The sequence below is a fragment of the Microtus ochrogaster genome, linkage group LG9 (assembly GCF_000317375.1).
Source record: "Microtus ochrogaster isolate Prairie Vole_2 linkage group LG9, MicOch1.0, whole genome shotgun sequence".
Classification (NCBI taxonomy): Eukaryota; Metazoa; Chordata; class Mammalia; order Rodentia; family Cricetidae; genus Microtus; species Microtus ochrogaster.
The window spans coordinates 1,363,279-1,389,184 of NC_022034.1; the positions used below are offsets into that span (position 1 = coordinate 1,363,279).

General features: G+C 35.8%; 3 protein-coding genes across 3 annotated transcripts; all 3 read right to left on the reverse strand.

Moving 5' to 3' along the window:
• Window positions 1-3,801: 3,801 nt before the first annotated feature.
• LOC102000833 (olfactory receptor 5M11-like) lies at window positions 3,802-4,776 on the reverse strand. The gene has a single exon (XM_005363318.2). The coding sequence runs from the start codon at window positions 4,774-4,776 to the stop codon at window positions 3,802-3,804; it is 975 nt and encodes a 324-aa protein (XP_005363375.1).
• Window positions 4,777-15,178: 10,402 nt separating this feature from the next.
• On the reverse strand, window positions 15,179-16,106 carry LOC101980824 (olfactory receptor 1030-like). The gene is given in 2 exon segments (XM_026787433.1): window positions 15,179-15,322; window positions 15,324-16,106. Coding segments are annotated over 2 exon segments (927 nt in total).
• Window positions 16,107-21,745: 5,639 nt separating this feature from the next.
• On the reverse strand, window positions 21,746-22,696 carry LOC101981115 (olfactory receptor 1030-like). The gene has a single exon (XM_005363488.1). It carries the CDS (start codon window positions 22,682-22,684, stop codon window positions 21,746-21,748), a length of 939 nt encoding a protein of 312 aa, XP_005363545.1. The 5' UTR covers window positions 22,685-22,696.
• Between the last annotated feature and the right edge of the window lie 3,210 nt (window positions 22,697-25,906).

Here is a 25,906-nt window from a genome sequence, read left to right on the forward strand (position 1 = left end):
TTTCTTAGGTGCCAGCATGATCACTTGGATGTATTAGAGAGGTGTAAATGAGAATTCTTGTTAGATATTTTCTCTTTTTTCTCCTATTCCCCTACCTCTCTCTTATTATTTATCCTCAAAACTTCTACAAAGGTCTTAGAATGTCAGAACTACTACCCTGGATGTTCAAATCCTTAAAAAAGAAAAAAAAAAGGAAACTCTTTCTTTGGGTGTGTATGTATGTGTGTATGTGCGTGTGTACATGCACTCTCAAGTGCATGAGTGGTATGTGCACGCTACAATGTGCATGAAGAGGTCAGAAGCATGGGTGTTGTTCCTTTCCTCTTGCTTGGTTGGGGCAGACTTTTAGCATCTCTTGTTACTAAATGACCTTTTCAATATAGGGAAACTGAGATTACAGACACATATTATCACAATCAGTTTAAATACATTATGGGGAATGCATGACCTCATGTATATGGTGAACGGATAAAGGCAGGTGCTCTATGCACTGAGTTATCTCCCCAGCCAGGGCTCATAATCTTGAGGGCTCATAATATTATAGATCAAACACAGCTGCATTTAGCTAAAAGCACAGGTGCAGTTCATTTCTACCCAGGAAGGATTCTGTGTTGTTCAATTGCCTTAGGATGACAGAGGGAGTCATGATGAAATAATAGTCCAAATGGGGATGAACTTCCAAATTCACATCATAGTTTGTTGTGAAACGATAGTCTCCTTTAAAAAAAAAAATTAGAAAAGGTTTTCCCAGTGACTGGCTATAATATTAAAGTTTTAGAATGTAGCATTTTTGTGGAAATGCAAAAGCATGAAGTTACTTGGAATAACAAAGATATATGTGAGTTTCTAAATAAAGAATTTTATACACAGCAGTCTGTATGACACAGATAAAGGAAATTTAAATCACTAATAATTAGGTCACATTTTCATCTTCTCATCAATTTATTTTCTCATTATTTTTCTGAAATGAAATATTTCACAGCCTATGTTATAATTTTGGCAACTCTGTTGTGGTAGTGGGTCAAAAATTTGAATTTAATTGCTTTAACCACATGGAGAAAACATTCAACTGTCTTCGTTATAGTAAAGCAAACATGAATGAAAGGAGTTAGAGTTATTCTTAGTACAAAAAACATAGTATCTTTTTTTTTATAATTACAAGATTATACTTTTTGTGAGATAAAACGATACACTGGTATTCAAAAGGATTTTGTTAACATTTAATTCCTCATGATGAATATCTAAACTGAAACAAACAAGAAAGTTGGAATACAAAAGTCATGATTTTCATTCCTACCTGAACTCAGGTAAAATTCTCCAAGAAACACATAAGGCCCAGCCAAGGAGCTGCTGAAAATGATTTATGCCCTATTTGTAATTGTCAGTGTTTATCCTTAAACTAATTTTCATCAGACCCCAAGGTAATAATTAAAGAAAACATAGTAATTGGTTTAGACGTGAAATCACTTGAACCTTGGGATTTGAGCAATGGGGTTCCATCACCTTTTAACCATCTTGAGTTATATATTTTGCTTGATTATGAATTGATCCTCAGGTTTTTTTTTTCATTAGAAATCACTATTGTTGCAAGAAAATTGCTAGAACAATTAGTAACAGTATAACGTCTTAACATAATTCATGGAATTTGTTTTTTCTATGATCCTTTCAAAGCCAGAACTATGTACTGTACAACCCCTCACAATGATGAAAACATGAGTAGTCAAGTTACAAAACTCAACATAAAATAAATACTTTCTAATAATTTTCTTATTTTAGTGATTTCAGGCCAGAAAAATTATGTAATTAAACTTGATAAAATTATTAGAAAGCAAATTTGTACAGTATAGACATCTGTCAAATATATTAAGAATTTTCAGCAAGAGATAAGAACATCAAGTTTATCAATAAATAAAGTTATACACCATTCAGATTTGACAGAAGTCAGGAAACCAAACTACATCAACAAATTCTTCATTAACTAAAAAAGAAAATAAGAATAATCACAGATATAGAAATTTAGTGTTGTATTGAAAACTGAAACCTCCCTAAGCAGTGGTGGCACACACCTTTAATCATACACATTTGGGAGCATTTAACATTTGAATATATTTGACATAATAATCAAATATAAATATTTAAATATAAATGTTTATTACATGTTATATACTTATAATATACTATTATCATAATGTGATATATTATTTATTATATATTATAATAACATTTTAATCTAAACATTTATTTTTAATTATCAAAATATTCATAACAAATTATCTTTTTTCTTAGATATTTTATGGGTCTATGAATTATGAAGTAGCCAAGGTGATTTGAAATAAATAATAAAAACAAAGCATGCAATGATCTTAGGATATAATTGCTTAGTATGTAACTTAGTATGTAACGAATATGTGGTTTTATTTTATTTTAATGGTGAAATATAGCTTGCAACCATATTAGCATGTGAGATGATCTGTATTGCTCCTCAAATTCATCCTCTTAACACTGATCCTGGAGTTTTGGGATTTTGTGCTGTCAAAGAAATTTCTTTATTTGTTTACAGAAAAATCCTCAAGAACTACTGTTACTAAAAATAAAGCAAACTTTCTATCCTGAGTGTAATTGGGATGAAAAGGACCAGTCAACGCAAGGGGATCACTATCTGCAACTTACTGCTGTCTTAGTTTCCCTGTCTTTCCTTTCTGACTTGAGCTCTACTCTGTGGTTAACCTTCTCTGAACTGTCAGATGAAGATGAAAACGAAGGTGATATGCCAGACCATAATCTTAGTAGGAAGTAGGCTGACAAAAGAAAGACCTGGATCAGCAAGCAGTCTTACATCTATAAAAGCATACTCCATCAGTTTCATGCTACTTGTATACCATTGTTTCTTAAGTGTCCTTCATCAGGAAGCCTGATGGGTCTATCAATGGAAGGAAGCATGTTTATCCTGTTAACAATTGTAAACCACAAGTGCCTGAAGGAATGCAGGCAGACCACTTGACATTGCACTGGAAAGTTTACACTTAGAATAGTACTTAAACAAATCTGATGTGCATATCAATTTGGAGATGTGGATTTGAACAGGTAGATATGAGGTGGGTCATGATTCACCATTTCTATCTGCTGTAGGGATATCTGTGTTACTAGTTTGTGTCAGCTGATGTGTTTTTGCTGAGAGAAAATGTCTGACAGGAGCAACTTAAGAAAAGAGGAATTTACTCGGGCTCATTGTTTAAGATGACAAGATCTCCTGAGTAATTTAGGATCATGGGGACCTTAGGAGAGGGTTGAAGGGGAGGGGAGAGGCAGGGAGGGGAGCAGAGAAAAATGTAGAGCTCAATAAAAATCAATAAAAATAGTTTAAGAATATGTATAGTTATCATGAAAGGAAAGCAGAGAGGCAGGAGAGAGGTGGCTCAGTCACAGTGTGTTCGCACTCAAAAGGCATGAGCTAAATGGCTGTCTGTGCCTTCTTCTGTGTTCTCTTATATTCAGCCTATGTCTTCAGAAAAGGGGATGATGCTGTGCGTTTTCAACATGAATATTTTACCCCAGGTTATCCACTGTAGAAGTACCTCCACAGGCAGAGGAAGAGATGTGTCTCCTAAGTAATTTTCAACCTAATCAAACTGACAATAAACATTGACTATCACTGACACATCAAATACAGAGTGCTAAACAGGACAGCATATAAGGCCAGGTGATTTATCTCAAAACACATAACTTTTAGCTGGAACACAAAAAATATGGACACAGAGAATATTAAAAAGTCATCTAAATACAACTTTATTCATGACAAAACTATAGTTTCAGCTTATTGAAAAAATGAGGCATAATTTCTGTCCTGATAACTTTTTGTCTGAAAATTTTTTTCAAAGCCTGTTTTACATCTTTATTCCTCAGGCTATAGATCAAGGGATTCAACATTGGACTTACAAAGGTGTAGAAGACAGCGATTATTTTGGATTCCTCAACAGTCTTGTCAGTGGGTGGTCTTACATACATGCAGAAGAGAGTCCCATAAAATAATGTGACAGCCATCATGTGGGAACCACAGGTAGAGAATGCCTTGCGCCTTCCTTCAGCTGATTTGATCCTTAGGATGGCAGCAATAATGAAAATATAAGACACCAGAATGATTGTGAGGGAACTGGAGAGGTTGAAACCAGCAGATATTAACATGGCATGTTCTTTTATATAAGTATCTGAGCAGGACAGCTTAATGAGTGGAGGGTCAGCACAGTAGAAGTGGTTGATGACATTGGATTTACAGAAGGTCATACTGAAGGTCAGGATGGCTTGGAACAACCCATCTGAGAAGCCATAGACATAAGGGCATATGGCCAAGGAAATGCAGACTCGCCTGGACATTTTCACACTGTAGTGCAGAGGATTGCATATGGCCACATAGCGGTCATAGGCCATGGCTGCCAGCATGTAAAACTCTGTGAGGAGAAGGGCGATGAAAAGGTAGCACTGGATAAAGCAGCCAACGAAGGAAATCGTCTTCTTGTCTGATAAGAAATTAGTCAGCATCTGTGGAGTGGCCGTTGAGGTATAACACAGATCTACAAATGCCAGGTTACTGAGGAAGAAGTACATGGGCGTGTGAAGGAGGGAGTCCAGGCTGATCAGGGCCACCAGGCCCATGTTACCCAAGACAGTGACAAGGTAAACAAGCAGAAACAGCATGAAGAGGAGAGGCTGGATTTCTGGGCGATCTGTGAGCCCCAGCAAAATGAATTCTGTAATTTCAGTGCTGTTTGTAAGGGCCATTTCCTGAGAGTTGGGTTTTGGACTCACGCTGTGAAAATAAAGGTAGAAGTGAAGATGTAGTATAGTCCAGGAGTTTCCAACCCTGTTCTCAGAACTATCAGCATCTATGGAATGCTAAGAAGGAAGAATTGTCTTTATCCTCAGTAGAGCACATCAATTGGTTATCTATGACCAAATCTTGAGCCCTGGAATCACACATACAACATCGTGTTACAGACTGAGGAAGTTATACTTATGTATGTAGCAAAACACACAGAGACACACACAGAGTAGACACAAACACATGCATCCACATATGCATGTACATACATATGTGTGTTGCATCAACTAATAATAAAAGAGTCCATGAATTTGCAACAGAGATATGAGGGATGCATGAGAGTGTTATTGAGGAAGAGAAGGAAGAGGGAAACGGTATAATTATATTATAACTTCAAAATTTAAAGAGATCATTTCTGTAAATAAATATTTTTAAAATAAAATTTTAATGACAGTTGAAAATGTTTTTCTAAAAATTATGCCATCTGAAATAGATTATATTATGGTCTTTTTAGTATTCTTACTAAGTCCATGTTTCATTTGATGTTGTATTTTGCTGGCATTTTGTTCCAAACTACATATATATTCTAATTTATACATCTGTAAATAAATCATTGCTACCTCTATCCTGTCTCTCTGTGTTTCTTTCTCCTTACCTGTATGCCTATTCTGCAAGGCTAAACAGGCTAGAGGAGTTTTGTGAAGTATTTCTTACATACATCCTTCATATATGAGTATAACCCAATCTCTTTATATAAATTCTGTATTTTCAACACAAACCTCCATCTATAATTTACCCTTACAATACGTACATCAAACTTTAAGTGGTAGAAGGATAGGAATTATGTCTCGTTAATTATTATACCGTACATATTCTGAATATATATATGCATCCAAAATATGTATATGTGTTGAATTATGAAAAATAAAAGATTAAAGTCTTCAAAAGAGAACTACATATTGATAATTAAAATCATAGAGAATTTGTAGCATTATTTACCGTAAACAAAAAATACTACTGCACTTGGATACATTGTTTGTACAAAGGGCTTACTTAGAAAGCTTAATATTCAGTTAAGTGTACCCACCATTACAAAATACATTATTAGAATATTGGACTGATGAAGAAATTTTATTTTGTTATATATATGAAGGAAATTATGTCTTTGAAAGAAAAGTAGTTTAAACTAAAGATTATATGTTATGCAAAATGAGCCAAATGATGCAAAATTGTATCAGGTTTTCTCTCGTATTTGCAAACTTAAAATGATGGCTTGAAAATAGAGGGTTAACTTTTTTGTGAAGGGAAAATTGAAGGACAGAAAAAGAGGAAGGGTAAGATAGCATCATAAGTGGAGTATATGTGGTTAAAAAAACACACACAAAGTAAGCACCCTAGTGAAATCATCTAATAGAAAAAGAACATGACCCAAGATACAAAATGAAAATACCCAGAAAATCCAAGAGCAAATTTTTGCCGAACTTACCTATGAAAGACAAAGTCCTGGTGTCAAAGCTCATCTGGAATTAGCTCATCAATAGAATACTGGTGTAGCATATATGATCATGTATGATGCCCCATCTGTAACTCCCAGCACTTGCATTCTGCCATGGATATGTGTATGTATACATGTATAATATATATGCACATGACATATCAACTGAATTAATAATTAATTATCTAATGTATGTATTGTAGCATAGTATCTTTAAGATAATTCCAAGAACAGTAACTAATACTTACATAAAGGGGAAATTACACTTTGTAATGTGTAGGGGGTGTGTTTCAATACAAGTGAAAGTCAGGGGATAACTCTTCCTCTCCTTCCACCATGTGAACCCAAAGGATGGAACTCAGGTCATCAATCTTGGCAGAGATTCCCCTTACCCATGAGCCACCTTTCAGCTCTCATAGTTAAAAATCTTTTATTGAACTATTTTCATGAATCATATTTCATTATAAAGTGAGTGACCTCACTTCACTATTTAATTTAGAAAGTCGATAATCACCTAAGCCTTCTGTTCCCTTACCCCAAAGTTCATGTACTTAATAGGTGTTGTTTGGATGGATTAGAGTTACTAATAATGCTCCCATGGTCTTTAACCCCACACCAATTAATAATTTTAAGCTATTGCTCTGCATGTGATCACAGTTCTCACACCCACAAAACTCTCCTGGGTAAATACAAATATGATCCTTTAGAAAAAGGATCTTAAGAAAATTGAAGTAATTGGGAGATATCAGCATGAGAGTGGTTGAGAGATGTAATATATGAACCCAAAATTACCTTGGTTTTTGTTCTGTTTTGGTTTTGGTTTCTGGTTTTTTGAGACAAGAGTTCTTTTTAGTTTTGAAGCCTGTCCTGGAAGATGCTCTTTTAAACCAAGGTGGCCACAAACTGAGAGCCACCTGACTCTGCCTCTCAAGTGCTGGGATTAAAGGCATGCACCATCACTGCCTGGCAAAATTATCATGTTTTTAAATCTTAAGAAGTCAAAATAATAGTAGAAAACAGGAAAAGAACATTTATTCAATACAGCCACATCGAGAAGAGGAAGAGATACAACAAACACCTTAAATTTTGGGGGGAGTCCTGAAAGACTATTAAAAGTTTAAACAGAGGGCCAAGGATGTGCACACGTGAACGATCCTGGTTGAGATGTGGTCCCTCCTACCATTGGCCCATCCTTATCTGCCCTGTCTGGGCTTCAGTCTCATCCTATAAGATAGTCCTATAAGCTGTAGTAACTGTGTGGATTCCTTTACTAGAGACAAGTGCCCCTCAGGTTGGCAAAATTTTCCTTCTCCCAGAATTAGAATCTTGGGAGAAATTCCCATTTCTTTGTGGTCCTTTGTTTCAATATTCTGAGAGCCAGATTGAGAGACACATATGTCTCTTTAGAACATCTTAATTTTTCCCAGTTAGAATATGAGTTTTGATTGCATGAAGGCAGAAGAAGAAAATGCAAGCTGGATGTTTCCAGGAAGCAAAGGCACTTTTCCCCTGAAAGACTGACACTTGTCAGTAAATATACTAAACTTCAGTATCTGCCATGAAAGCTGCCGAGTGGCCTGAAAATGCTTTTAGAAGACAGTTCAGCAGGGGAAAATACAACTGTGCCATTCTGTGCTCGTAAAAGAGGAGTTACGAAAGTATGTTTCAGATGAACAGAAGAAACATAACCAGCTCTTCTTGGACAATCATTGTTACGGTGACTTAAAACCTGAATAGTCAGTACATACTAACTGCTGTTAGAAGCACAGTTCATACTGCTCAGAGCTGACCTCCTTCCTAGACTTCTTTGGTGTGCTCTTAATCACAGGAAATACCAAGATTCCTGTTTACCACTGATTTCATAATTAAAGAAAATCCTACCTATTTAGGAATTAAAGTTAAGCCATCTCTAAAGCAGGCCAAATTAGTTATTTGGCCTGATTTAGAAACCAGTTATTTACACCTGAATACAGAGAGGGAGGAAAAACACAAGACCAACTTACGGCTCTGACATGCACCACTCTTCTCAGTCTCTGTAGAATTCTCTTGATGCTCTATAAAATGTAAAAATATTCCCCTGTTTATACTTGCTTGAGGGAAGTGGGCCAAACTAAGCCAATCTGCAGAGGGAATGAAGCATGGGAAGACGAGCCTCACAGCGGGGACCACTTCTTTGCTTTAATAAGAGCATTTGGGGGATCCAGAAACTAATTAACTACCTCAGTTGGCTTATATTCCACACTTCAATATTTAAAAATTTCTTTAATTTGAGCTCTGCAGAGGACATAGTTTATTGTCTATTTAATATGCTAAAAATAAATTAGGCAAACTCAGGCACTTTTGTCTATTGTTCTCTAAGAAATTATAAAATCCTATCATTTGATGATTTGAGGTAAATAATAAAAAAGCATTCCATTTAAATTAAAATTCTAATAAATAAAAATAATTATACTAATAGATAGCGATAGTGTTCAAGTGTGAGATGCTGAGCAGGTGAAACCACTTGTTTTTAATCCTGATGATCTGATTCTTTTCTCTGGGACTCACTAAGTGGAAAGAGAGAATAGGTTTCTCAGTTGTCAGTTAATTGCAACAAATATCCATGGCATGTACATACCTATGCAATCCCACCCATGCTCATAGGTAAATCTAATTAAAATTTTTAAGGACCTCTTCAGAAACTGCAACCATTCTTTAATACTCTTCATTCTTCTCTTTGCATGTATACACTTATTTGGAGATTAGTTATTTTACTTGAATAAACAAAGGGAGTGTTTTTCTTATTATATATATGTGTGTGTGTGTGTGTGTGTGTGTGTGTGTGTGTGTTTGAGCATGAAAACACTCCCAGATATATAATGTAATAAATGTGTACAAACACATATACATATTTAAATATATGTATAAATGTTTAAGACATGTAACAACATTTAAGCATTTAACAGACTAAATAATATCAACTTTTATATGATATAAGTTTTTATATATGTCTACAATGCATGCATGTAAAAAAAGAGGAGCATACGTTATTTTGCAGCTTCTTTTATATTGGTATGGTGTTACATTTTTTCTAAGCATGCTATTCCAAGTTTAACTGGCATCATGAATTCCAACACCATAACTTCATAACCTAAGTAGTACCTTTGCTAAACACAACATGTACTAGAGGTGAATGTCCCTAAATTTTCAAGATGAGCTATACATTTTTGTTTGCTCCTGTCCCTTCCTCCCTTCTTCTCTTCTACCATCTCAAATGACATATGCTCCCAATTAACTCAGATCTTGTCCTTTTCCCCTTTCTGTGTAGTGACGTGTATGTCTCTCTTGAGGTCCTCTTTGTTGTCTATATCTTTAAATCATTTGCTCCCTTATGAGCCATAAAGTCTATTGAATATGTCAAAGATGAGCAACATCGGCAGCTGTTTTAGATTCAAGAAAGATTCAACTCTTAGCCTATGTATTTGCAGAGAGACATGTCCTTCCTTATCCCCCATCATGACACAGAGATCTAAATGGAACTTTTGGGTTGTCTTTCAAGTTTGCATGCAGTAAGGCATGCAAAGTATGGTTTAATATATCAGTACATTCTAGAAGGTCTCCCTAGTTTCCCCATTTATTGCATATAAGAAATAATCAAACACATCACCATTAATACTTTTCCATATTTCTTTTTGCTTTATTAATTCATCTTGTAACTCATTTGAGATTAAGAAGAAATGAGTATCGTTTTTTCAAAATATTATTACTTTTAATTATTTGTAGACATTTGTGTCTGCATGTGATCATGTGCACATGAGAACAGATGTTTGATGATATCCAGAGGTACATGACATCCTGAAGCTGATGTTACAGACAGTTGTGTCACAGACATGAGTCCTGGAAACCAGACTTCTTTAATCCTGATTGTACAGATGCCTTGTTTTTTACTTGATAGATAAAATCATCATGATGATATTTTGCTTTATTTGATAATCATTCAGCTTAGCTCCAAAATATGGAAAAGTCTAGCTCTAGGTATGAATTATAGACCTTCAAGTTGTTGGTCACAGAGAACTTATTGACTTTCTAAACAGTATAGACTATTGCCATTACTCTTGGTGATATACTAGAACTTGATGTTAAGATCCTATCTCTGAAGAGATCACACACTGGGGTCACAGGACACAGAGATGTCAAGTCAGTACCTACCTAGAGCATTCTTCTATCGTCTAGTTTAAATAGTGCCATAAGGTGCTATATGGGATGCTTAGAGAGAAAGCCATGAATAGCCTGACTCAGAGGTGAGCATGGCAACCAATGCTAACAATCAGCCTGGCAAGAAATGCTTGTTGTTGCAATGAATGTTATTAGGATAACCAGCCAACTTCTGCCTTAACACAAGGCTTAATCTAAAAGACAGAATTCATGCCTTGTACTGTAACCTGAGTCAATAACCTATGACAGGATAAAAGTCAGGCCCTAGGGAAGAATCTACTACTATTATATGATAAATGAACATAATACCAAGATATCATCTAAATATCCATCCTTACAATCATTAATTGGTACTTCTCTCAATCATATTCAGAGAAGCTTCTCCTGATGGGAGATGTCATTCTTTATATGTGTTGTTTTTATTAGTTAATGAATAAAGCTGTTTCAGTCTATGGCTTGGCAGAGTAAAGCCAGGTAGGAAAACTGAACAGAGGTTTATAGAGAGAGTAGGTGAAGTCATAGAGATGCCATGGAGCTGCCAAAGGGAAAAGACACAAGTCAACCACCAAGGAAACAAGACATGTAGAAAATGAGGTAACACCCTAACCTTATGGCAATACACAGATTAATAGAAGTGGCTTAATTTAAGACATAGAGCTAGCTAGGAATAGGCTAGATGTAATTATTCGGGTCTGGGGAGCCAGGAAACATACATTCTTCATTGCAGTGGATGGTGCTGTATATAGTATTATAACTGTATGAAGTTGTACACCCATTAATGTATGTGCTTTACCCACAAATGTCTGATCAGCCTAAGTTATAGAATAAATATTATGCATTGTACTTGTTGCAAAGTCAACAGAATGAATATTGTATCTTTATTCACTATGCTTGAAGTCTGGACTTGGAGAAAGACATCAATTAACAAGCAAAATGTTTCTTGCCTTGAGTCTTTGTATTTACTACGTGAAGGGAAACTAGCCCAGTGGAACGTGTGTCTCTGGCAGACCTTGCCCTTCTCCCCCATTCCCTCTGACTTGTTAAAACATTAAATTATATTCCTAAAAGTACTCACCAAGATCTATTCCATTTTTTGGCCACTTCTTCCACCTGAGGCTTGCTACCAAAGTTCAGTAATCAGAAACCCCCTATGCTTCACCTAATTAAAAAGCCCAGTTGAAATTAACAACCTCATTCTAACATGGGTTTCTCCCAATCTTTTATAAACAGTCACTTCTCTATGTACTACATCTGTCTTCTCTCTATTCAAAGGCAGTTAATTGCCACCTTGGAAGAAAAACTCCTTCCACCTTCCCCATGAACTTTTCCCCTTTATCTTTGTTCACTATCTCTTCACCAAAGCATCCTAGCCCATTCTAACACAGATCTCCCCCTTTCTTCTCTTAAAATTACACCTGCAAGGTCATTTTGATGGGGGAGAGTCTTCTGTTCTGTGTTAATTTCATTGGTTAAATAAAGAGACTGCCTTGGCCCTTTAATGGGACAGAAAATTAGGTAGGTGGAGTAGACAGAACAGAATGCTGGGAGAAAGAAGCAGATTCAAGCAGTTGCCATGATTCTCCCACTCCAGACAGACGCAGGTTAAGTTTTTTCCTGATAAGCCAGTTCGTAGTGCTACACACATTATTAGAAATGGGTTAGATCAATATGTAAGAGCTAGCCAATTGGGCTGGAACTAATGGGCCAGGCAGTGTTCAAAAGAATACAGTTTCCGTGTAATTATTTCGGGACATAAGCTAGCCGGGTGGTGGAAAGCAGCCCTGCTGCTCTTATTACAACATCATTTGCTGCTTTTTTGGCCAGAGTTAGAAAGTAGCCACTTTAACTCTTCTACTCTGACTAATTAAGTGTTGCTCTGTGAAAACAGGTGTTTAGGTAGTGTTTGTGCCTAATTCGGGGCCTTAGAAGGGAACCTCACTGTTTCGGAATCCCCTTCACTGTGTGTCTACAGTAATGTTCTTCCACAAAAACTCATGTGGCAGTTTCTCTACTCAAGGAGGCCTTGCTCAAATTTTATTTCCACTGAGAGCTGGAACATATTTAGACTTACATAATTTAATTTGTCACTTGGTTTTCATATTATCGAGAACGTGGAAATATGCAATGATACATGTATCCTTTCTAGTATTGGCATAGAATATATCAATACAAACATGTTATTTGAGTCAATATGGATATACCTAACAATGCTAGTTAAAAGGGAAATAGTTTGCAGAAGCACAGAGGAATTTCATCTCCATCAAGGTTTATAATTCTACAGATAGATAAATACCTAACCACTGAGAAAACTCTAATAGTGATAAGATACATTAAGTTACAAGATGCATTTTTCTGAGAAAACTAATATTTTAGTATCAAAATACATTAAATCAGTATGATATCATGTAACAATTTGGGAGTTATAACAAGGGGCTCATTACCTTATTTTCTTTTTTGGTTGAGGTTGAAAATTGTTCCTCTAAACAAATAATCAATAAATACCTAAAATTAATAATACATGTAATACAAACTTTATTGCATTTATGAAGAAAGCTAACTCCTGATAAGACCAAAGAAAGAACCAATAAAATAAATATATTTGATAATATGCAAAATAAAACGTATTTTTAAAATATATGACAATAAAATGAGTTAAAATGGAGAATATGCATGTGTATAAATAAGTAGCAAGAAAATTATAATACTTTAAGATAAAAATCTCAAGTAAATTTAACAATATAGAAATATAATAATTGGTAAACAGACAAAACAATGCATTAGGCTTTATCACAAAAGAAACTAGAACAAGCAATGAGTAGTCTAACCTGTGATCATAAGATCAGAATTACACAGATGCACAGGAAGACCATTCACTGATAAGGTTAAAACATCAATGGAAGCTAGCTATCCACAAAGAACATGCAAGGGCCCTGTACCTGTCTTGGCAGGAATGAGGACGTTCTCAAGAGACAATTCAGTTCCTCTCTTCGCTATCACACTACAGAAACAATGGATCCCCACTACCACCACCACTGAAATACTCTAGAAATCTCATGTGGATAAAGGAAAATCCTGAGAATATGGTGCCAAATAAAGGGGAGCTTATTCCCCTAGAACTGATTGGGAACTTGTCAATTCATTTCGCAGGAAAGACTAGAGCTGAGACGTTGGAGATTGACAGGACCACAGAGCATTTTAACCAAGACTTTATAAGTATGCATAATTCCTGCCTTGTATTTAAATCTAATACTTAGGATCACCAAGATGGACTTGGGCTGTCACTGGACGCTTTTCCTCTTCTTCTAAATGTGGCCTTATTGAATAAATAATTTTTGCCTTTGTTTTCTCTGCTTCTCACTGTTAACTGTGTTTTTAGTTGGGCTACTGAGGATGAGTCCCAAAGCCTGGCGTATTAGAGCTGCCAGGATCACGAGGCACAAACACCTTCCATAACTCTAATAAAGGAAGGGAGATGTTGCAAATTGAGTGTGGTGATGGTTTGTTTGTGCTCTAACAAATAAAGCTTGCCTGAAGATCAGAGGGTGAATCTAGCCACTAGTTAACATTAGAGGCCAGGTAGTGAGGGCATACACCTTTGTTCCCAGCACTTGAGGCCTCATGCCTTTGATCCTAGTACATATGAGTGAGCCATCCACATTTTATCCTAGCACTAGGGAAGTGGAAACAGGAATATAAGGCAGGAAGAGACAGGATCTCAGCCATTCTATCTGAGGATTTTACAAAGGTAAGAACTCTAACGGGTGGCTGCTCTGCTTCTGTGATTTTTCAGCTTTTACCCCAGTATCTGTCTGTAGGATTTTATTATTTGACCATTTCAAAACTAGCTACAATTGACAGTCATATGCAACTGCAAAAAGCACAAAACACAGTCAACAAAAAATATACATTTCAAATAAACATCCATATGCAATGATGTCATTAGTTCAGCATTGCCAGTTGAAAGACACATTTTCAAGAAATAATATGATGAGTTATATATCCAAAAAACATTTTTATTGCCTTACAATATGTATTAAAAATAAACAAACAAAACTTCTTCTCTCTATGGATAAAAAAAAAAATCTGCAAAGACTGAGGGTTCACTGAAGGTGGCACCAGGATTTATCCCTACTGCTTGTACTGACTCTTTGGAACCCATTCTCTTTGGATGGGGACCTTGCTCGGCATGGTTATAGTGGGGACAGCTTTGGTCCTTCATTGGAGCAATGTGCCTTACCCTCTCTGGGGAGTGGATGGGAGTTGGCGGGGGAAGGTGGAGGAAATGGAAAGAAAGAAGAAAGTAAAAACTGAGACTGGTACGTAAAATGAAAAAAGATAGTTTGTTTCCTTTTGAAATAGAAAAGAAAAAGTCTTCAAAAAATGGTAGCTATCACGGAATTCAGTAATTATATAATTTACCTCTATAAGCCAGTGTGGGTATTATGGATACAATAATCTTTATTGATTAAAATAAGCTCTGTCCCTTCTCCAGTTTTGAAATTATGATTCTACAAAAAAAAAAACCACCAAACTTACACTTTAATTCCCAGCTAATGAATAAAAACTAACTAGTAAATTCTACACATGAATTCAGAAAAATTTTAAGCAGTGGCAGAAGAAGGTTTGTTTATCTAAAACACTTTGTCAGTAAATAAGAATGTTTTATACAGCAATTATTTCTGTATAAATTTTCTTATCGCATTTTTCACATCTTTGTTCCTCAGACTGTAGATGAATGGGTTTAACATAGGACTTACAAAGATATAAAAAACAGCCGCGATTTTCCCTTGTTCTACAGATGTCTCTGAAGGGGGCCTGCCTGAGGTGCATGCAGAACAATGTTCCAAAAAAGATGGTCACAGCTGTCAGATGGGATCCACAAGTGGAGAAGGCCTTGCGCCTCCCCTCGGCGGAGCGGATTCGCAGGATGGCTGTAAAGATGAAGACATAGGAGATGAGGATGATGGTGAGGGAGCAGGTGAGGTTGGATCCGGCCACCACAAACATGGCGGTTTTCTTCACATAAGTGTCTGAGCAAGCAAGGACCATGAGAGGGGGATCTGCACAGTAGAAGTGATTGATCTCATTGGGTCCACAGAAAGTCAAACGAAGCATCAAGATTGTCTGTATCAGACCATTAACAAAGCCGTAAATGTACTGTACAGCTACAAGAGAGAGGCAGACACCTCTGGACATTTTGCTAGTGTATAACAAGGGCTTGCAGATCGCCACGTAGCAGTCGTAAGCCATCACTGCAAGCATGTAATAATCTGTGATCACAAAGGCGATAAAAAAGTGGAACTGAATAATACAGCCAATAAAAGAAATGCTCTTTCTCTTGGATAAAAAGTTAACCAGCATCTGAGGGGCAACTGTGGTGGCATAACAGAGATCCACAAAGGAGAGGTAGCTGAGGAAAAAGTACATGGGGGTGTGAAGCTTAGTGTCACTTCTGATTAAGAATATCATGCTCACGTTGCCAACCACTGTGATGAGGTAGATGATTAGGAAGACCACAAAGAGCATAGACTGCAGCTCTTCTCTGTCTGTCAGTCCTAGGAAAATAAACTCAGTCACGGCTGTATAGTTTTTCTTTAACATTTTGCTTATTTGGCTCCAGACAAGGTCTAAAGAGGAAAAAATTTAAAGCTCATAAATATTGTACATGAAACATATCATCATTCTGCATGATCCTGAACCCTCTTTTTTCAAACTCGTAAATGCACATGGCAGAAAAATGAGCCAGTGCACTGGAGAAATAGCTCAGAGGTTAACAACCCTTTTTGCTCTTGTAGAAGATTGGATTCAGTTCCCAATATCCATCTGGAACTTCAGGACCAGAGACGACACTGCCCTCCTCTGACCTCTGCAGTCACAAGGTACACACATGCTGCACATACACACTTGCTGACAAACTACTGATATACATGAAATTAAATAAGCAAATCTAAAACAAATTAAAATTAGGCAGCTTAGGGATGTATGGTTAATGTTTAAAATTCTATCAAATTCATATAGAACTCTGTGTGTGTGTGTGTGTGTGCAATTTTTCTCCATATTTTCTGTTTTCCCTAAACATGGTTTTCCTCCCCCAAAACAATTTTTGCCTAAAATGATGTTTTTCTCCAAATATACTTTAAGATTTCCTTTTACAAATGTTAGCCTTTGAAACAATTTTCAATAATTTAAATAATTTTCCCTAGTTAATTCAGCTGGGGGATTAAACTGAAGCATGACACATATCCATGTAAGCATAAGCTTTCTCTACTTACTCTTCTGATCCCAAGATATCTTCCAAGCTGATCCCTCATTCTTCAGCTGAAGTTCCTCATCCCAAATAGCTTACCTCACAAAGCTCTCATACCAACAAAACTCTTAGTTTATAAAAAAAAAAAAATAAGATTAGTATCTGTTTTTTTGCTCATGCAGAAAAATAATTGTTTTGGGAGAGAAGGCACAAGTCAATATTAAATATTTATGTACATAAAATATTCATACATAAATGTATATGGCATACATGAGAGAATTAAATTCTATACATAGACCTGTGTGTGTAGATGTGCATACATTGGTTGGTGTCATGTGCATGTGAGGGGCATTGAAAATTTAGTGCTAGGATAGTAGGGGAGAGTGAAAATATGCTGAGCAACAATTCCTCAGACCATAATGATTTTCTCCATCTTCATCTCAGTCTAAGACTCATAGAAAGTTTCAATCAATGCTAAAACATAAACTCTACACAGGTTTCAAAAAGCATAAATTCTATATTCTTTTGTAGCATGATGAAACAATGATCGTGTTATGAACCTACCTGAGATAATACTACAGGCATTACTGCAGAAATAAAGAACTCCAAGATATTATACCAGGGACCCTTGCACTCTCCTTTGATGCCACAAGTCCACACATAGCAGGGTTGTTACCCCACTCTTTCATGAGAAGCACAACACCACGGACAGAAAGAAGTTGTGTAGCACTCCGTATAGCCTTCTTGCTTGTTGCCCTTTGTTATTCTACAAATAAAGAGTCAAGTTTTCTTGGATAGGGTATTAAAATACAAAAGAAAAGTCATAATTGGTAAATGAATGCCTGCTCTGAGAAATATAGACGATCATAAGTAGTGATATTACTAAGTCATTAAAGTAGAATTCGGGTAAACACTTATTTTGTCTGTTAAAATGCATACCTCCTGATATTAAAATTGAGAAATGATGATCGCTGCTCCTACCTGTGAAAGGAGAATGACTTTGCAATGGCAGCACCAATGTAAAGTCGCTGGGTAGTTTATAAGAACAAGCTCTCACAGAACCAATTCCCTATGGTTCAATTACCACTTAGAAAAAAATAGTTTGGATTATGAAAAAGCCCCAGCTTCCTGTTCAAAATCCCTAAATCCATTGAGAACAGTTTTTCCCACTCTTCACAGTCATCAGAGATACAAATCTTCCAAGAATGGGGAACCAAAGGACTCTTTTCTTATTTAGTTTGTGCTAAGTATCCTCATTTTTAATTGTTTTTCTTCATATGAATATACTAATTATATACTGCTGATAGGGGCCCCAGGATGAAGCCCCTACTTTTTAATCTAATACTAAGTGGTCAGTCCTGAAATCATATACATAAAAACCACTCAGCAGGTTGCATTTGTATATTTATGTTTATATATGCGCATATAACAACAATAAAAATCAGAGTATTAATATGAAAAGAAGTAATAGGGCAGAGAGAGGGTTGAAAAGAGGAAAAGAAAGAGTAGAAATTTATTTATTTATTATTATTTGTTCTTTATATAGAACCTTGGCTATAGCTCTGGTTAGCCTGAAGCTTCCTGTGTAAACCAGACTGGCCTAGAGACTTAAATCGTCTTGCTTCTTCTTAGAGTGCTGGCTGGGTTTAAGGCATACATTATCACACCTGACCTTAATTATATTTTAATTAAAATAAAGATTACTATATAAATAAAATAAATATTTTAAAATATAAAACATTTTGAAATATTGACTGACTATTTTGGAGTCTAGAAAGTGGTGAAGGTTCAGTCAACTTACCTTGAACTGGCTGTTTACCCATTTTGAACCTCTCATCTGGCTTTTTTAATAGAAATAACAGTTACTACTCATAATTATTCTCAGATATAGCCAGTCAGGTGAGAAGACTCCCTCTTTGTTCCAGTTGTATTCTCTTTTATTCTCATATTTCTAATTATTTTCCCAATCTGGAGTTATAGACTTACATGTAATTAAGTTGGTGTTCACTAAACTAAAGCTGACTTTGACTAATGGGAGGTACCAGGGAAATGTCAGAGGCAGGGTAAGTACCTATATACCATTCTCATCCACTTCTTGTCTTAACATGAGAATGATAAGGTTTCCTTGTCCACATAAGAACTCCTTCTTGAACATGTCTTGTGGAAGGCAGCAGCTTAAGTTGTTTATTCTGGCTCCAGCTCTCAATGGCTTTGGAGTAGGAACACCGTTCTTTCTCCAGGACCTCAAAGTGGGGATTTTTTTTCTGTCATAAGCCTCTTTTGCTTCATTTTCATTAAGGTCAGCTTTCAAGATTACATTTGTTCTTATTCATCATTAGATTCTTTTCAGCTCAGAAAATAGAGCAGAACCTTGCTTTAGTGTTGTAATGAGACCTCTTGTTGGTTCCTGGCTGCTCAGCCCCAAAATAATCACACAGAAACCATATTATTTAAATCACTGCTTGGTCCATTAGCTCTAGCTTCATATTTGCTAACTCTTACATCTTAACTTAACCCAGCTCCATTAATCTGTACATCAGCATAAGGTCATGACCTACCAGCAAAGTTTCAGCATTCCTGTCTCCAGCAGTGGTTCCATGGCGTCTCTAAACTCCTTCTTCTTTCTGCAAGCATTCAGTTTATTTTTCCCCACCTAGCTCTGTTCCCCTATAGCTCTGATATATGCCCAAAGTCAGTTCCTTTATTAACCAATGATATTCACAGCATACAGAAGGGAATCCCACATCACCTTGGTGCTGTATCTCCAATCTGACCAGAGTGACAACATCTTAGGTATTCAATACAATGGGATAAAAATAACCACAATAACTATTTTATATTTTGTTAATGTTTGAAGTATGTCTGGTTTGCCAGTGTTAGAGGTTAGAAGGATTAATGAATCACCCTCCATCTGGGTCTTGATTCAATTGCTCAATTGAGAGTCACATGATACTCAAATATTAAAATTACTGGCAATATGGTAGGCAAATTCGTGTTTGACCATGTTGCTTGCTTGAGAATTATTTTCTTTTCTGTCCCTTTGTATATACATAACATAGGTATGACAGAACACATATTTAACACCCAGTATCAAGTCCTACAATCCTCTGTGAAGGCAGGAATGCAATATGAAGAAACCAAGTGGTATTGGCAGGAGTACAATTTGGCAAAGCATTAACAACACATGTTAAATGTACAGAAGTTCATATATTTTAGACCCAAATCAGTGGCACCTTTTCAGAGATACATATTTATAGTTGCATGAAGTATGTCAGCAGTATTTCATATCAACAGGAAAGCACAAATACACAATTGTTTCTTCAGAACAGATGCACACGCTGTGAATATATGGGATATGTTCAGGGACTGTAGGAGTGAAAAGGGCACCTAAATGAATTACTATGTGTAAGTCTAACTATGTTAGTGAAAACACAACTGCAAAAGAGAAATGACCAATTTCCTTCTATGAAGTTTGAAATCTAGCAAAATCATGGCATACTAACTGATGACTATACAAACAGCTATCTACTGAGGTAGTTATACAGAGGGTCTAGAAACTTTCAAGTATTTGCTGCAGGAATGAGGACAGAAACAGAACCAATGAGGGAGAACTTCTATTTCAAATACCAGAAATAACTGTGACATCGTAAGAAAATCTGATAGAAATGACTTGAATTTACAAGGGAAGATATTGTATTATATTTTTGTCTGTTAGTGAGCTGCAAATAGTTTGTTTCAAAATAAACAAATGCCATCTTAAAATAATTAAGCATTATAGCTGTATATCACCTTAATTGTATGTGGACTGCAATTCTCTAAGGACAGACAATACAGTAAGTTGAAATATGAGATTTTTGTACATGCAAAGTAGCAACATGTTGGGCTGGAAAGATGACTCAGAAGTTAATGCAATGACTCTCTTCTGAGGATCTGGATTCCATTCTCATTACCCATCTGGTAGCCAGCTGTGAACTCCAGTTCATGTAATTCCTCATTCTTTTCTGGCCTGAACAGGAAGTACACAAACCTGATTCTCAAACACAAATGAAAGCAAAAAACTACTTACATAAAAACATTAATAAATAGATCTCAAAGAAATGAAATCTTAAATATATATGTGAAAATTTCAACAATATGACAAAAATATACAATGGAAAGCCTATGCCTTTACATAAAAAAGTATCTAAATATATAGGTAGGAGAAGTAGTTTAATAATTGATAATTCTAAATGGATAGAAAAATATAAACACTATAATATTAAAATAGGCACGAGATGGGAACATGTCACAAAAAAAACAAAATTGACACACAAATGTGACTGTTAAAATATATATAATGAGTTTTATGCACAAAATAACTGTACATTAATATGGCTAAGAATTTAATTAATTTAATTTAAATTAAATTATTATTTATTTGCAAACACTAGGCAGTGGTAACAAAAGGGTAGAAGAGCAGAGGCACACAGGTGGGGATGCATGCTCAATAGCAGAAGAATACAAAGCCCTGCTAAGGGAAATTTGGCATTTCCATCAAGATCGTATGTACAAAGATTACATCAGATTAATAAAATTATTTGAAAGCTCTATCTTGCAGTAATAATCTCAGCCATATCTCTGAAAATTTTATGAGTTAACATCTAAAATTTCAAAATGAAAGAATTGACCTACTGTGGTGGGCAACTTTCTGGAAAATACTTTGAAGAACACATACGCCTATGAATAAAGGAAGCTACTGCTACAGCATTAGACAATTCTACCTTTGATAACAGATTTACCATGTTGCAGATTTACTTTACAGAGCATGGGCAGTATCTCCAGTCCAGTTTTAGGATTCTTTTTTATTCATTCAGGATAGTATGTAGCAACTACCTTACAAAACAGAATACACTACTGTAATTTATATCATTTCTGAGAGACAGAAATTAAAATTAGTTTCAGAAAGTTACTCAGGAATTGTTTTAGAGAGCAAAGGGCTTGAACACCTCTCAACTTACTTCATGAGCACTCCCTTCTTGACAACTTTCCTGATGGCTCTTTTCACATCTTTGTTTCTCAGGCTGTAGATCAAGGGGTTTAACATCGGACTTACAAAAATATAAAAGACAGCCACAACTTTCCCCTGCTCAACAGACTTCTCAGAAGGAGGCCTGAGATACATACAAAACAAGGTCCCATAGAAAACGGTGACAGCCACCAGATGGGATCCACAAGTAGAGAAGGCCTTGCGCCTCCCCTCGGCGGAGCGGATTCGCAGGATGGCTGTAGAGATGAAGACATAGGAGATGAGGATGATGGTGAGGGAGCAGGTGAGGTTCGATCCGGCCACCACAAACATGGCCGTTTCCTTCACATAAGTGTCTGAGCAAGCAAGGACCATGAGAGGAGGGTCTGCACAGTAGAAGTGATTGATCTCATTGGGTCCACAGAAAGTCAAACGAAGCATCAAGATTGTCTGTGCCAGACCATTTGCAAAGCCATAAATGTACGGGGCAGCTACAAGAGAGAGGCAGACACCTCTGGACATTTTGCTAGTGTATAACAAGGGCTTGCAGATCGCCACGTAGCGGTCATAAGCCATCACTGTGAGCATATAGTAATCTGTGATCACCAGGGCAATAAAAAAGTGAAACTGTATGAAGCAGCCAACAAAGGAAATGGTTTTTCTCTTGGATAAAAAATGAACCAACATCTGAGGAGTGACATTGGTGGCATAACAGAGATCTACAAAGGAGAGGTGGCTGAGGAAAAAGTACATGGGGGTGTGAAGGCTGGTGTCACTTCTGATTAAGAATATCATGCTCACGTTGCCAACCACTGTGATGAGGTAGATGATTAGGAAAACCACAAAAAGCACAGGCTGCAACTCTGCTTGATCAGTCAATCCCAGCAAAATAAACTCAGTCACTGTTGTATAGTTTTTCTTTAACATTTTTCTTACTGACATCAGACAAGGCCTGAAAAATGAAATAACAATGTAATTGGATTTTCTTCATTATGCATTATGTCAATCACATTATCTGATGCATTTTTTCAGTTTTTCAAACTGTTAACATAGGTAACATAAAGAGAGGCCTGATAATCATTTGACTGATGTTATAAATATCTAAATTAATAGAGAAATTGTGACAGGAATATATACAAATAATATACAGTAGAAAGATAATAAGTAGATGGATGTTAGATTGATCAATATATAATAGCTAGATCATTGGTTTTCAATCTTCCTAATGCTATGAATCTTTAATACAGTTCCTCATGTAATAGTGACTCTCAAACATAAAATTATGTTTACTGCTTCTTTATAACTGTAATTTTTCTACTGTTATGAATTATAATATAGATATCCGTGTTTTCTGATGTTCTTAGGCAACCCCTGTAAAATGATTGTTTGACCCCCAAAGGAGTCATGACACACATGTGGAGAACTATTGAACTAGATAGATACATAGATAGATTATATATAGACAGATGATAGTTGGATGATAGAAAATGTAGCTATAGTTTTAATGATATTCTAAGATTTTTTTGCAAATCTTTTCATATCTCAAGTGTCTTATGGTTGACAAGTATTTATCACATTTCCTTATTATTTCCTTGAACGTACAGATGCAAATGTTTTTGTTCTTATATGTAATCCTTTTGGGGGGATGAATCTGAGCCTTCTCTATTTTTCTCACAGCTAAATGGGTTTCAAGAGATGAAGCTATATAGCTTCATGAAAGCAAGATCTCCTCACATGTGCTTCTTCATTTGCATAGTGGTCTTTCAGGCTATAATTTTCCTCACTCTCATACACCTCAAGTAAACATTTACCAAGAAATATTTTTTAACTCTTCATACATGGCTCAAGTTCTCGCTTGCTCAGTACATTTTGCTCATATAGAAAATATTTGGTATGGGACAACAAAAAAATGCATTACCTACTTCATGTATTCAAAATATATGTATGGCTACACTCCATGAGCAATGAACTTTATAGCTATGGATGATTCTTGATGATAAAATAAATAATGCAATATCCTACAAGACTTATTCCATGACATCTGAATATTTGTGAATGGTGTAAGTGCATCTGAGCATGCCAGGCCTGGCACACTTGAAATTCACTCTCCCTCTAGCACTCCTTGTGGCTCAGCTTTTCAAAGTGTCCAAACCATTGGTCTTTGGTTTTTCAACAGAGTCGTGACTAATTGGCTAGTGTCAAGTTTCATTTCCAAGTGAGAAAGGTAGTTTAGACAACACATCTTCATGGAATCTATCTCTGATTAATTTTTCATAACAAATAAAGTTTAGAATCATGAATGTGTCCAGTTTTTCAAACAAATGGTCATAGAAATTATGGCACTATACTTTTACTATACTGTAATATCATGAATTTAAAAGGAATCACAAAAATTACTGACTACCACTTCTGATAAAGCAAGTGAGAATAAGCATATAATTACTGAGAGTCCGCAGAATACAACCATGCCCAGGAATGTGCTCTCCACACCCTTATTTTAAAATCTTAGTTGTTTTTGGTTCTAGTTTTAGGGCTTGAGTGAATTATTAACATTATTGTACTTTAGTGTTCTAACTCATAAAATATTTTTATATATAAATCAATTCTATGTGAGGAAGTTAATACAGGAAACCCTTATAGGTACAGCTGACATGTAGCAACTGCTTAAGAAGTTTTAGTGATTAGAATCATAATGAAGATGAGAGCCAGGTTGTGAGCAAGATTCAGAATCAAAGCATGAACTCCTTAAGAACTAAGGCTGTGGTTTTTATAAGTTTATGGATAAATAAACACCTAGATAATTGTTTTTCTATTGGAAGCAGACAATAATATTGATAGGTAATATTCTTTTTGGTCTATCAACTTTTCCATTATGTGAATATACACTTCTTGGTCATTATAAGTACTTTAACCTGAGAATAGAAGCATTTCAATGTAATTGATCCTTAATTCAAAATTATAAGTTGAAAGTCACTTTAATTTACCAATTAAAATGTTTGTTTCAGTTCAAAATTTTCAATAAAGTGTGAATATCCTACCTGAAGCAGAGTAGTTCACAATGGTGGCCTTGATATGTAGACATTTGGGATTTTATAACAGAATTGTTCCAGAAGGAGCAAATCCCTATGGTTCTATTATTCTTTCCAGAAGAGGTTTGCATTATAAACAACTTTTGACACTGATGAAGTCATTGGTGAGTTGAGTTTGACTGCTCAAATCATAAAGGAATCAAATCTCTAAAGAATGGTAAAGCAATGGGACTTATAATTTATTTTTGTTTACAAGGAATGTTTCTATAGATTTCCATAATGTTTCTCAATACTTCTGTCTTGAGAAAAACCCTTATTTTCTTGCTTTAGTCTCTAAAATTTAACAGCACACAGGAGAGAGTTTTAGAGTCTGAAAATCCCTAGCATCAGCTAATTTTTTGTGTGTTTGTGTTACCCATTGATTCCAAAATTTGCATTTATCTTTTCAACGAAAATAGAGAATGTGATGTCTTTGCAGATACTATAGGTGTGGTGACAATTTCCCTTTGACTCTGGCCTCACCTTCTCCCTTTTTTCCTATCAGCCATTAGTAACTGCTCCATTGAAGTTGCTGTGGTTTATATATTACTCTGACTTTTGTTAACGGGAAGAACTAGTAATGGGAAAGAAGTGTTTCCTCTCACTTCATTTCTGATCCAACATTAGCATGCTAACACAGTCACAAGCTTCTAAAAATTCAGCACTGGGTATATATCAGAGAAGAAAATAGTATGGGGTTAGTTTTTGGTTCTAGAGAGATCCCAAACAGCTTTGGAAATAGTATCCAAAAGCTTTGCTTCCTGCCTCTGTTGAATCAATTTGTTTGGATTATATCTTCAATCGTATCTCGATCATCAGTGGGTTTAGTTGTTTAGCAGTAAACATTTGGTGCTATATTCCATAGGGAAGACTTCCTCCATTGTTTCCAATGTCCCTCAGTTATCTAAAGTTCTTAATGTGTGGTTGTGATTTCATGGATTTTACCTATATGCATGCAGTAATGATTAGTAAAAATGAAGCCATGAATTTGAAGAAGAGCAAGGAGAAGGGGTATATGGGAAAGTGAAGGAGGAAAGTGAAGGGAGATATGTTGTTTTATTACTGTATCGTAATCTCAAAA

Bases quoted from the DNA above. Each gene is read 5' to 3' on its own strand.
- LOC102000833 (XM_005363318.2), bottom strand. From the start codon at position 4,776: ATGGCCCTTACAAACAGCACTGAAATTACAGAATTCATTTTGCTGGGG.
- LOC101981115 (XM_005363488.1), bottom strand. From the start codon at position 22,684: ATGTTAAAGAAAAACTATACAACAGTGACTGAGTTTATTTTGCTGGGA.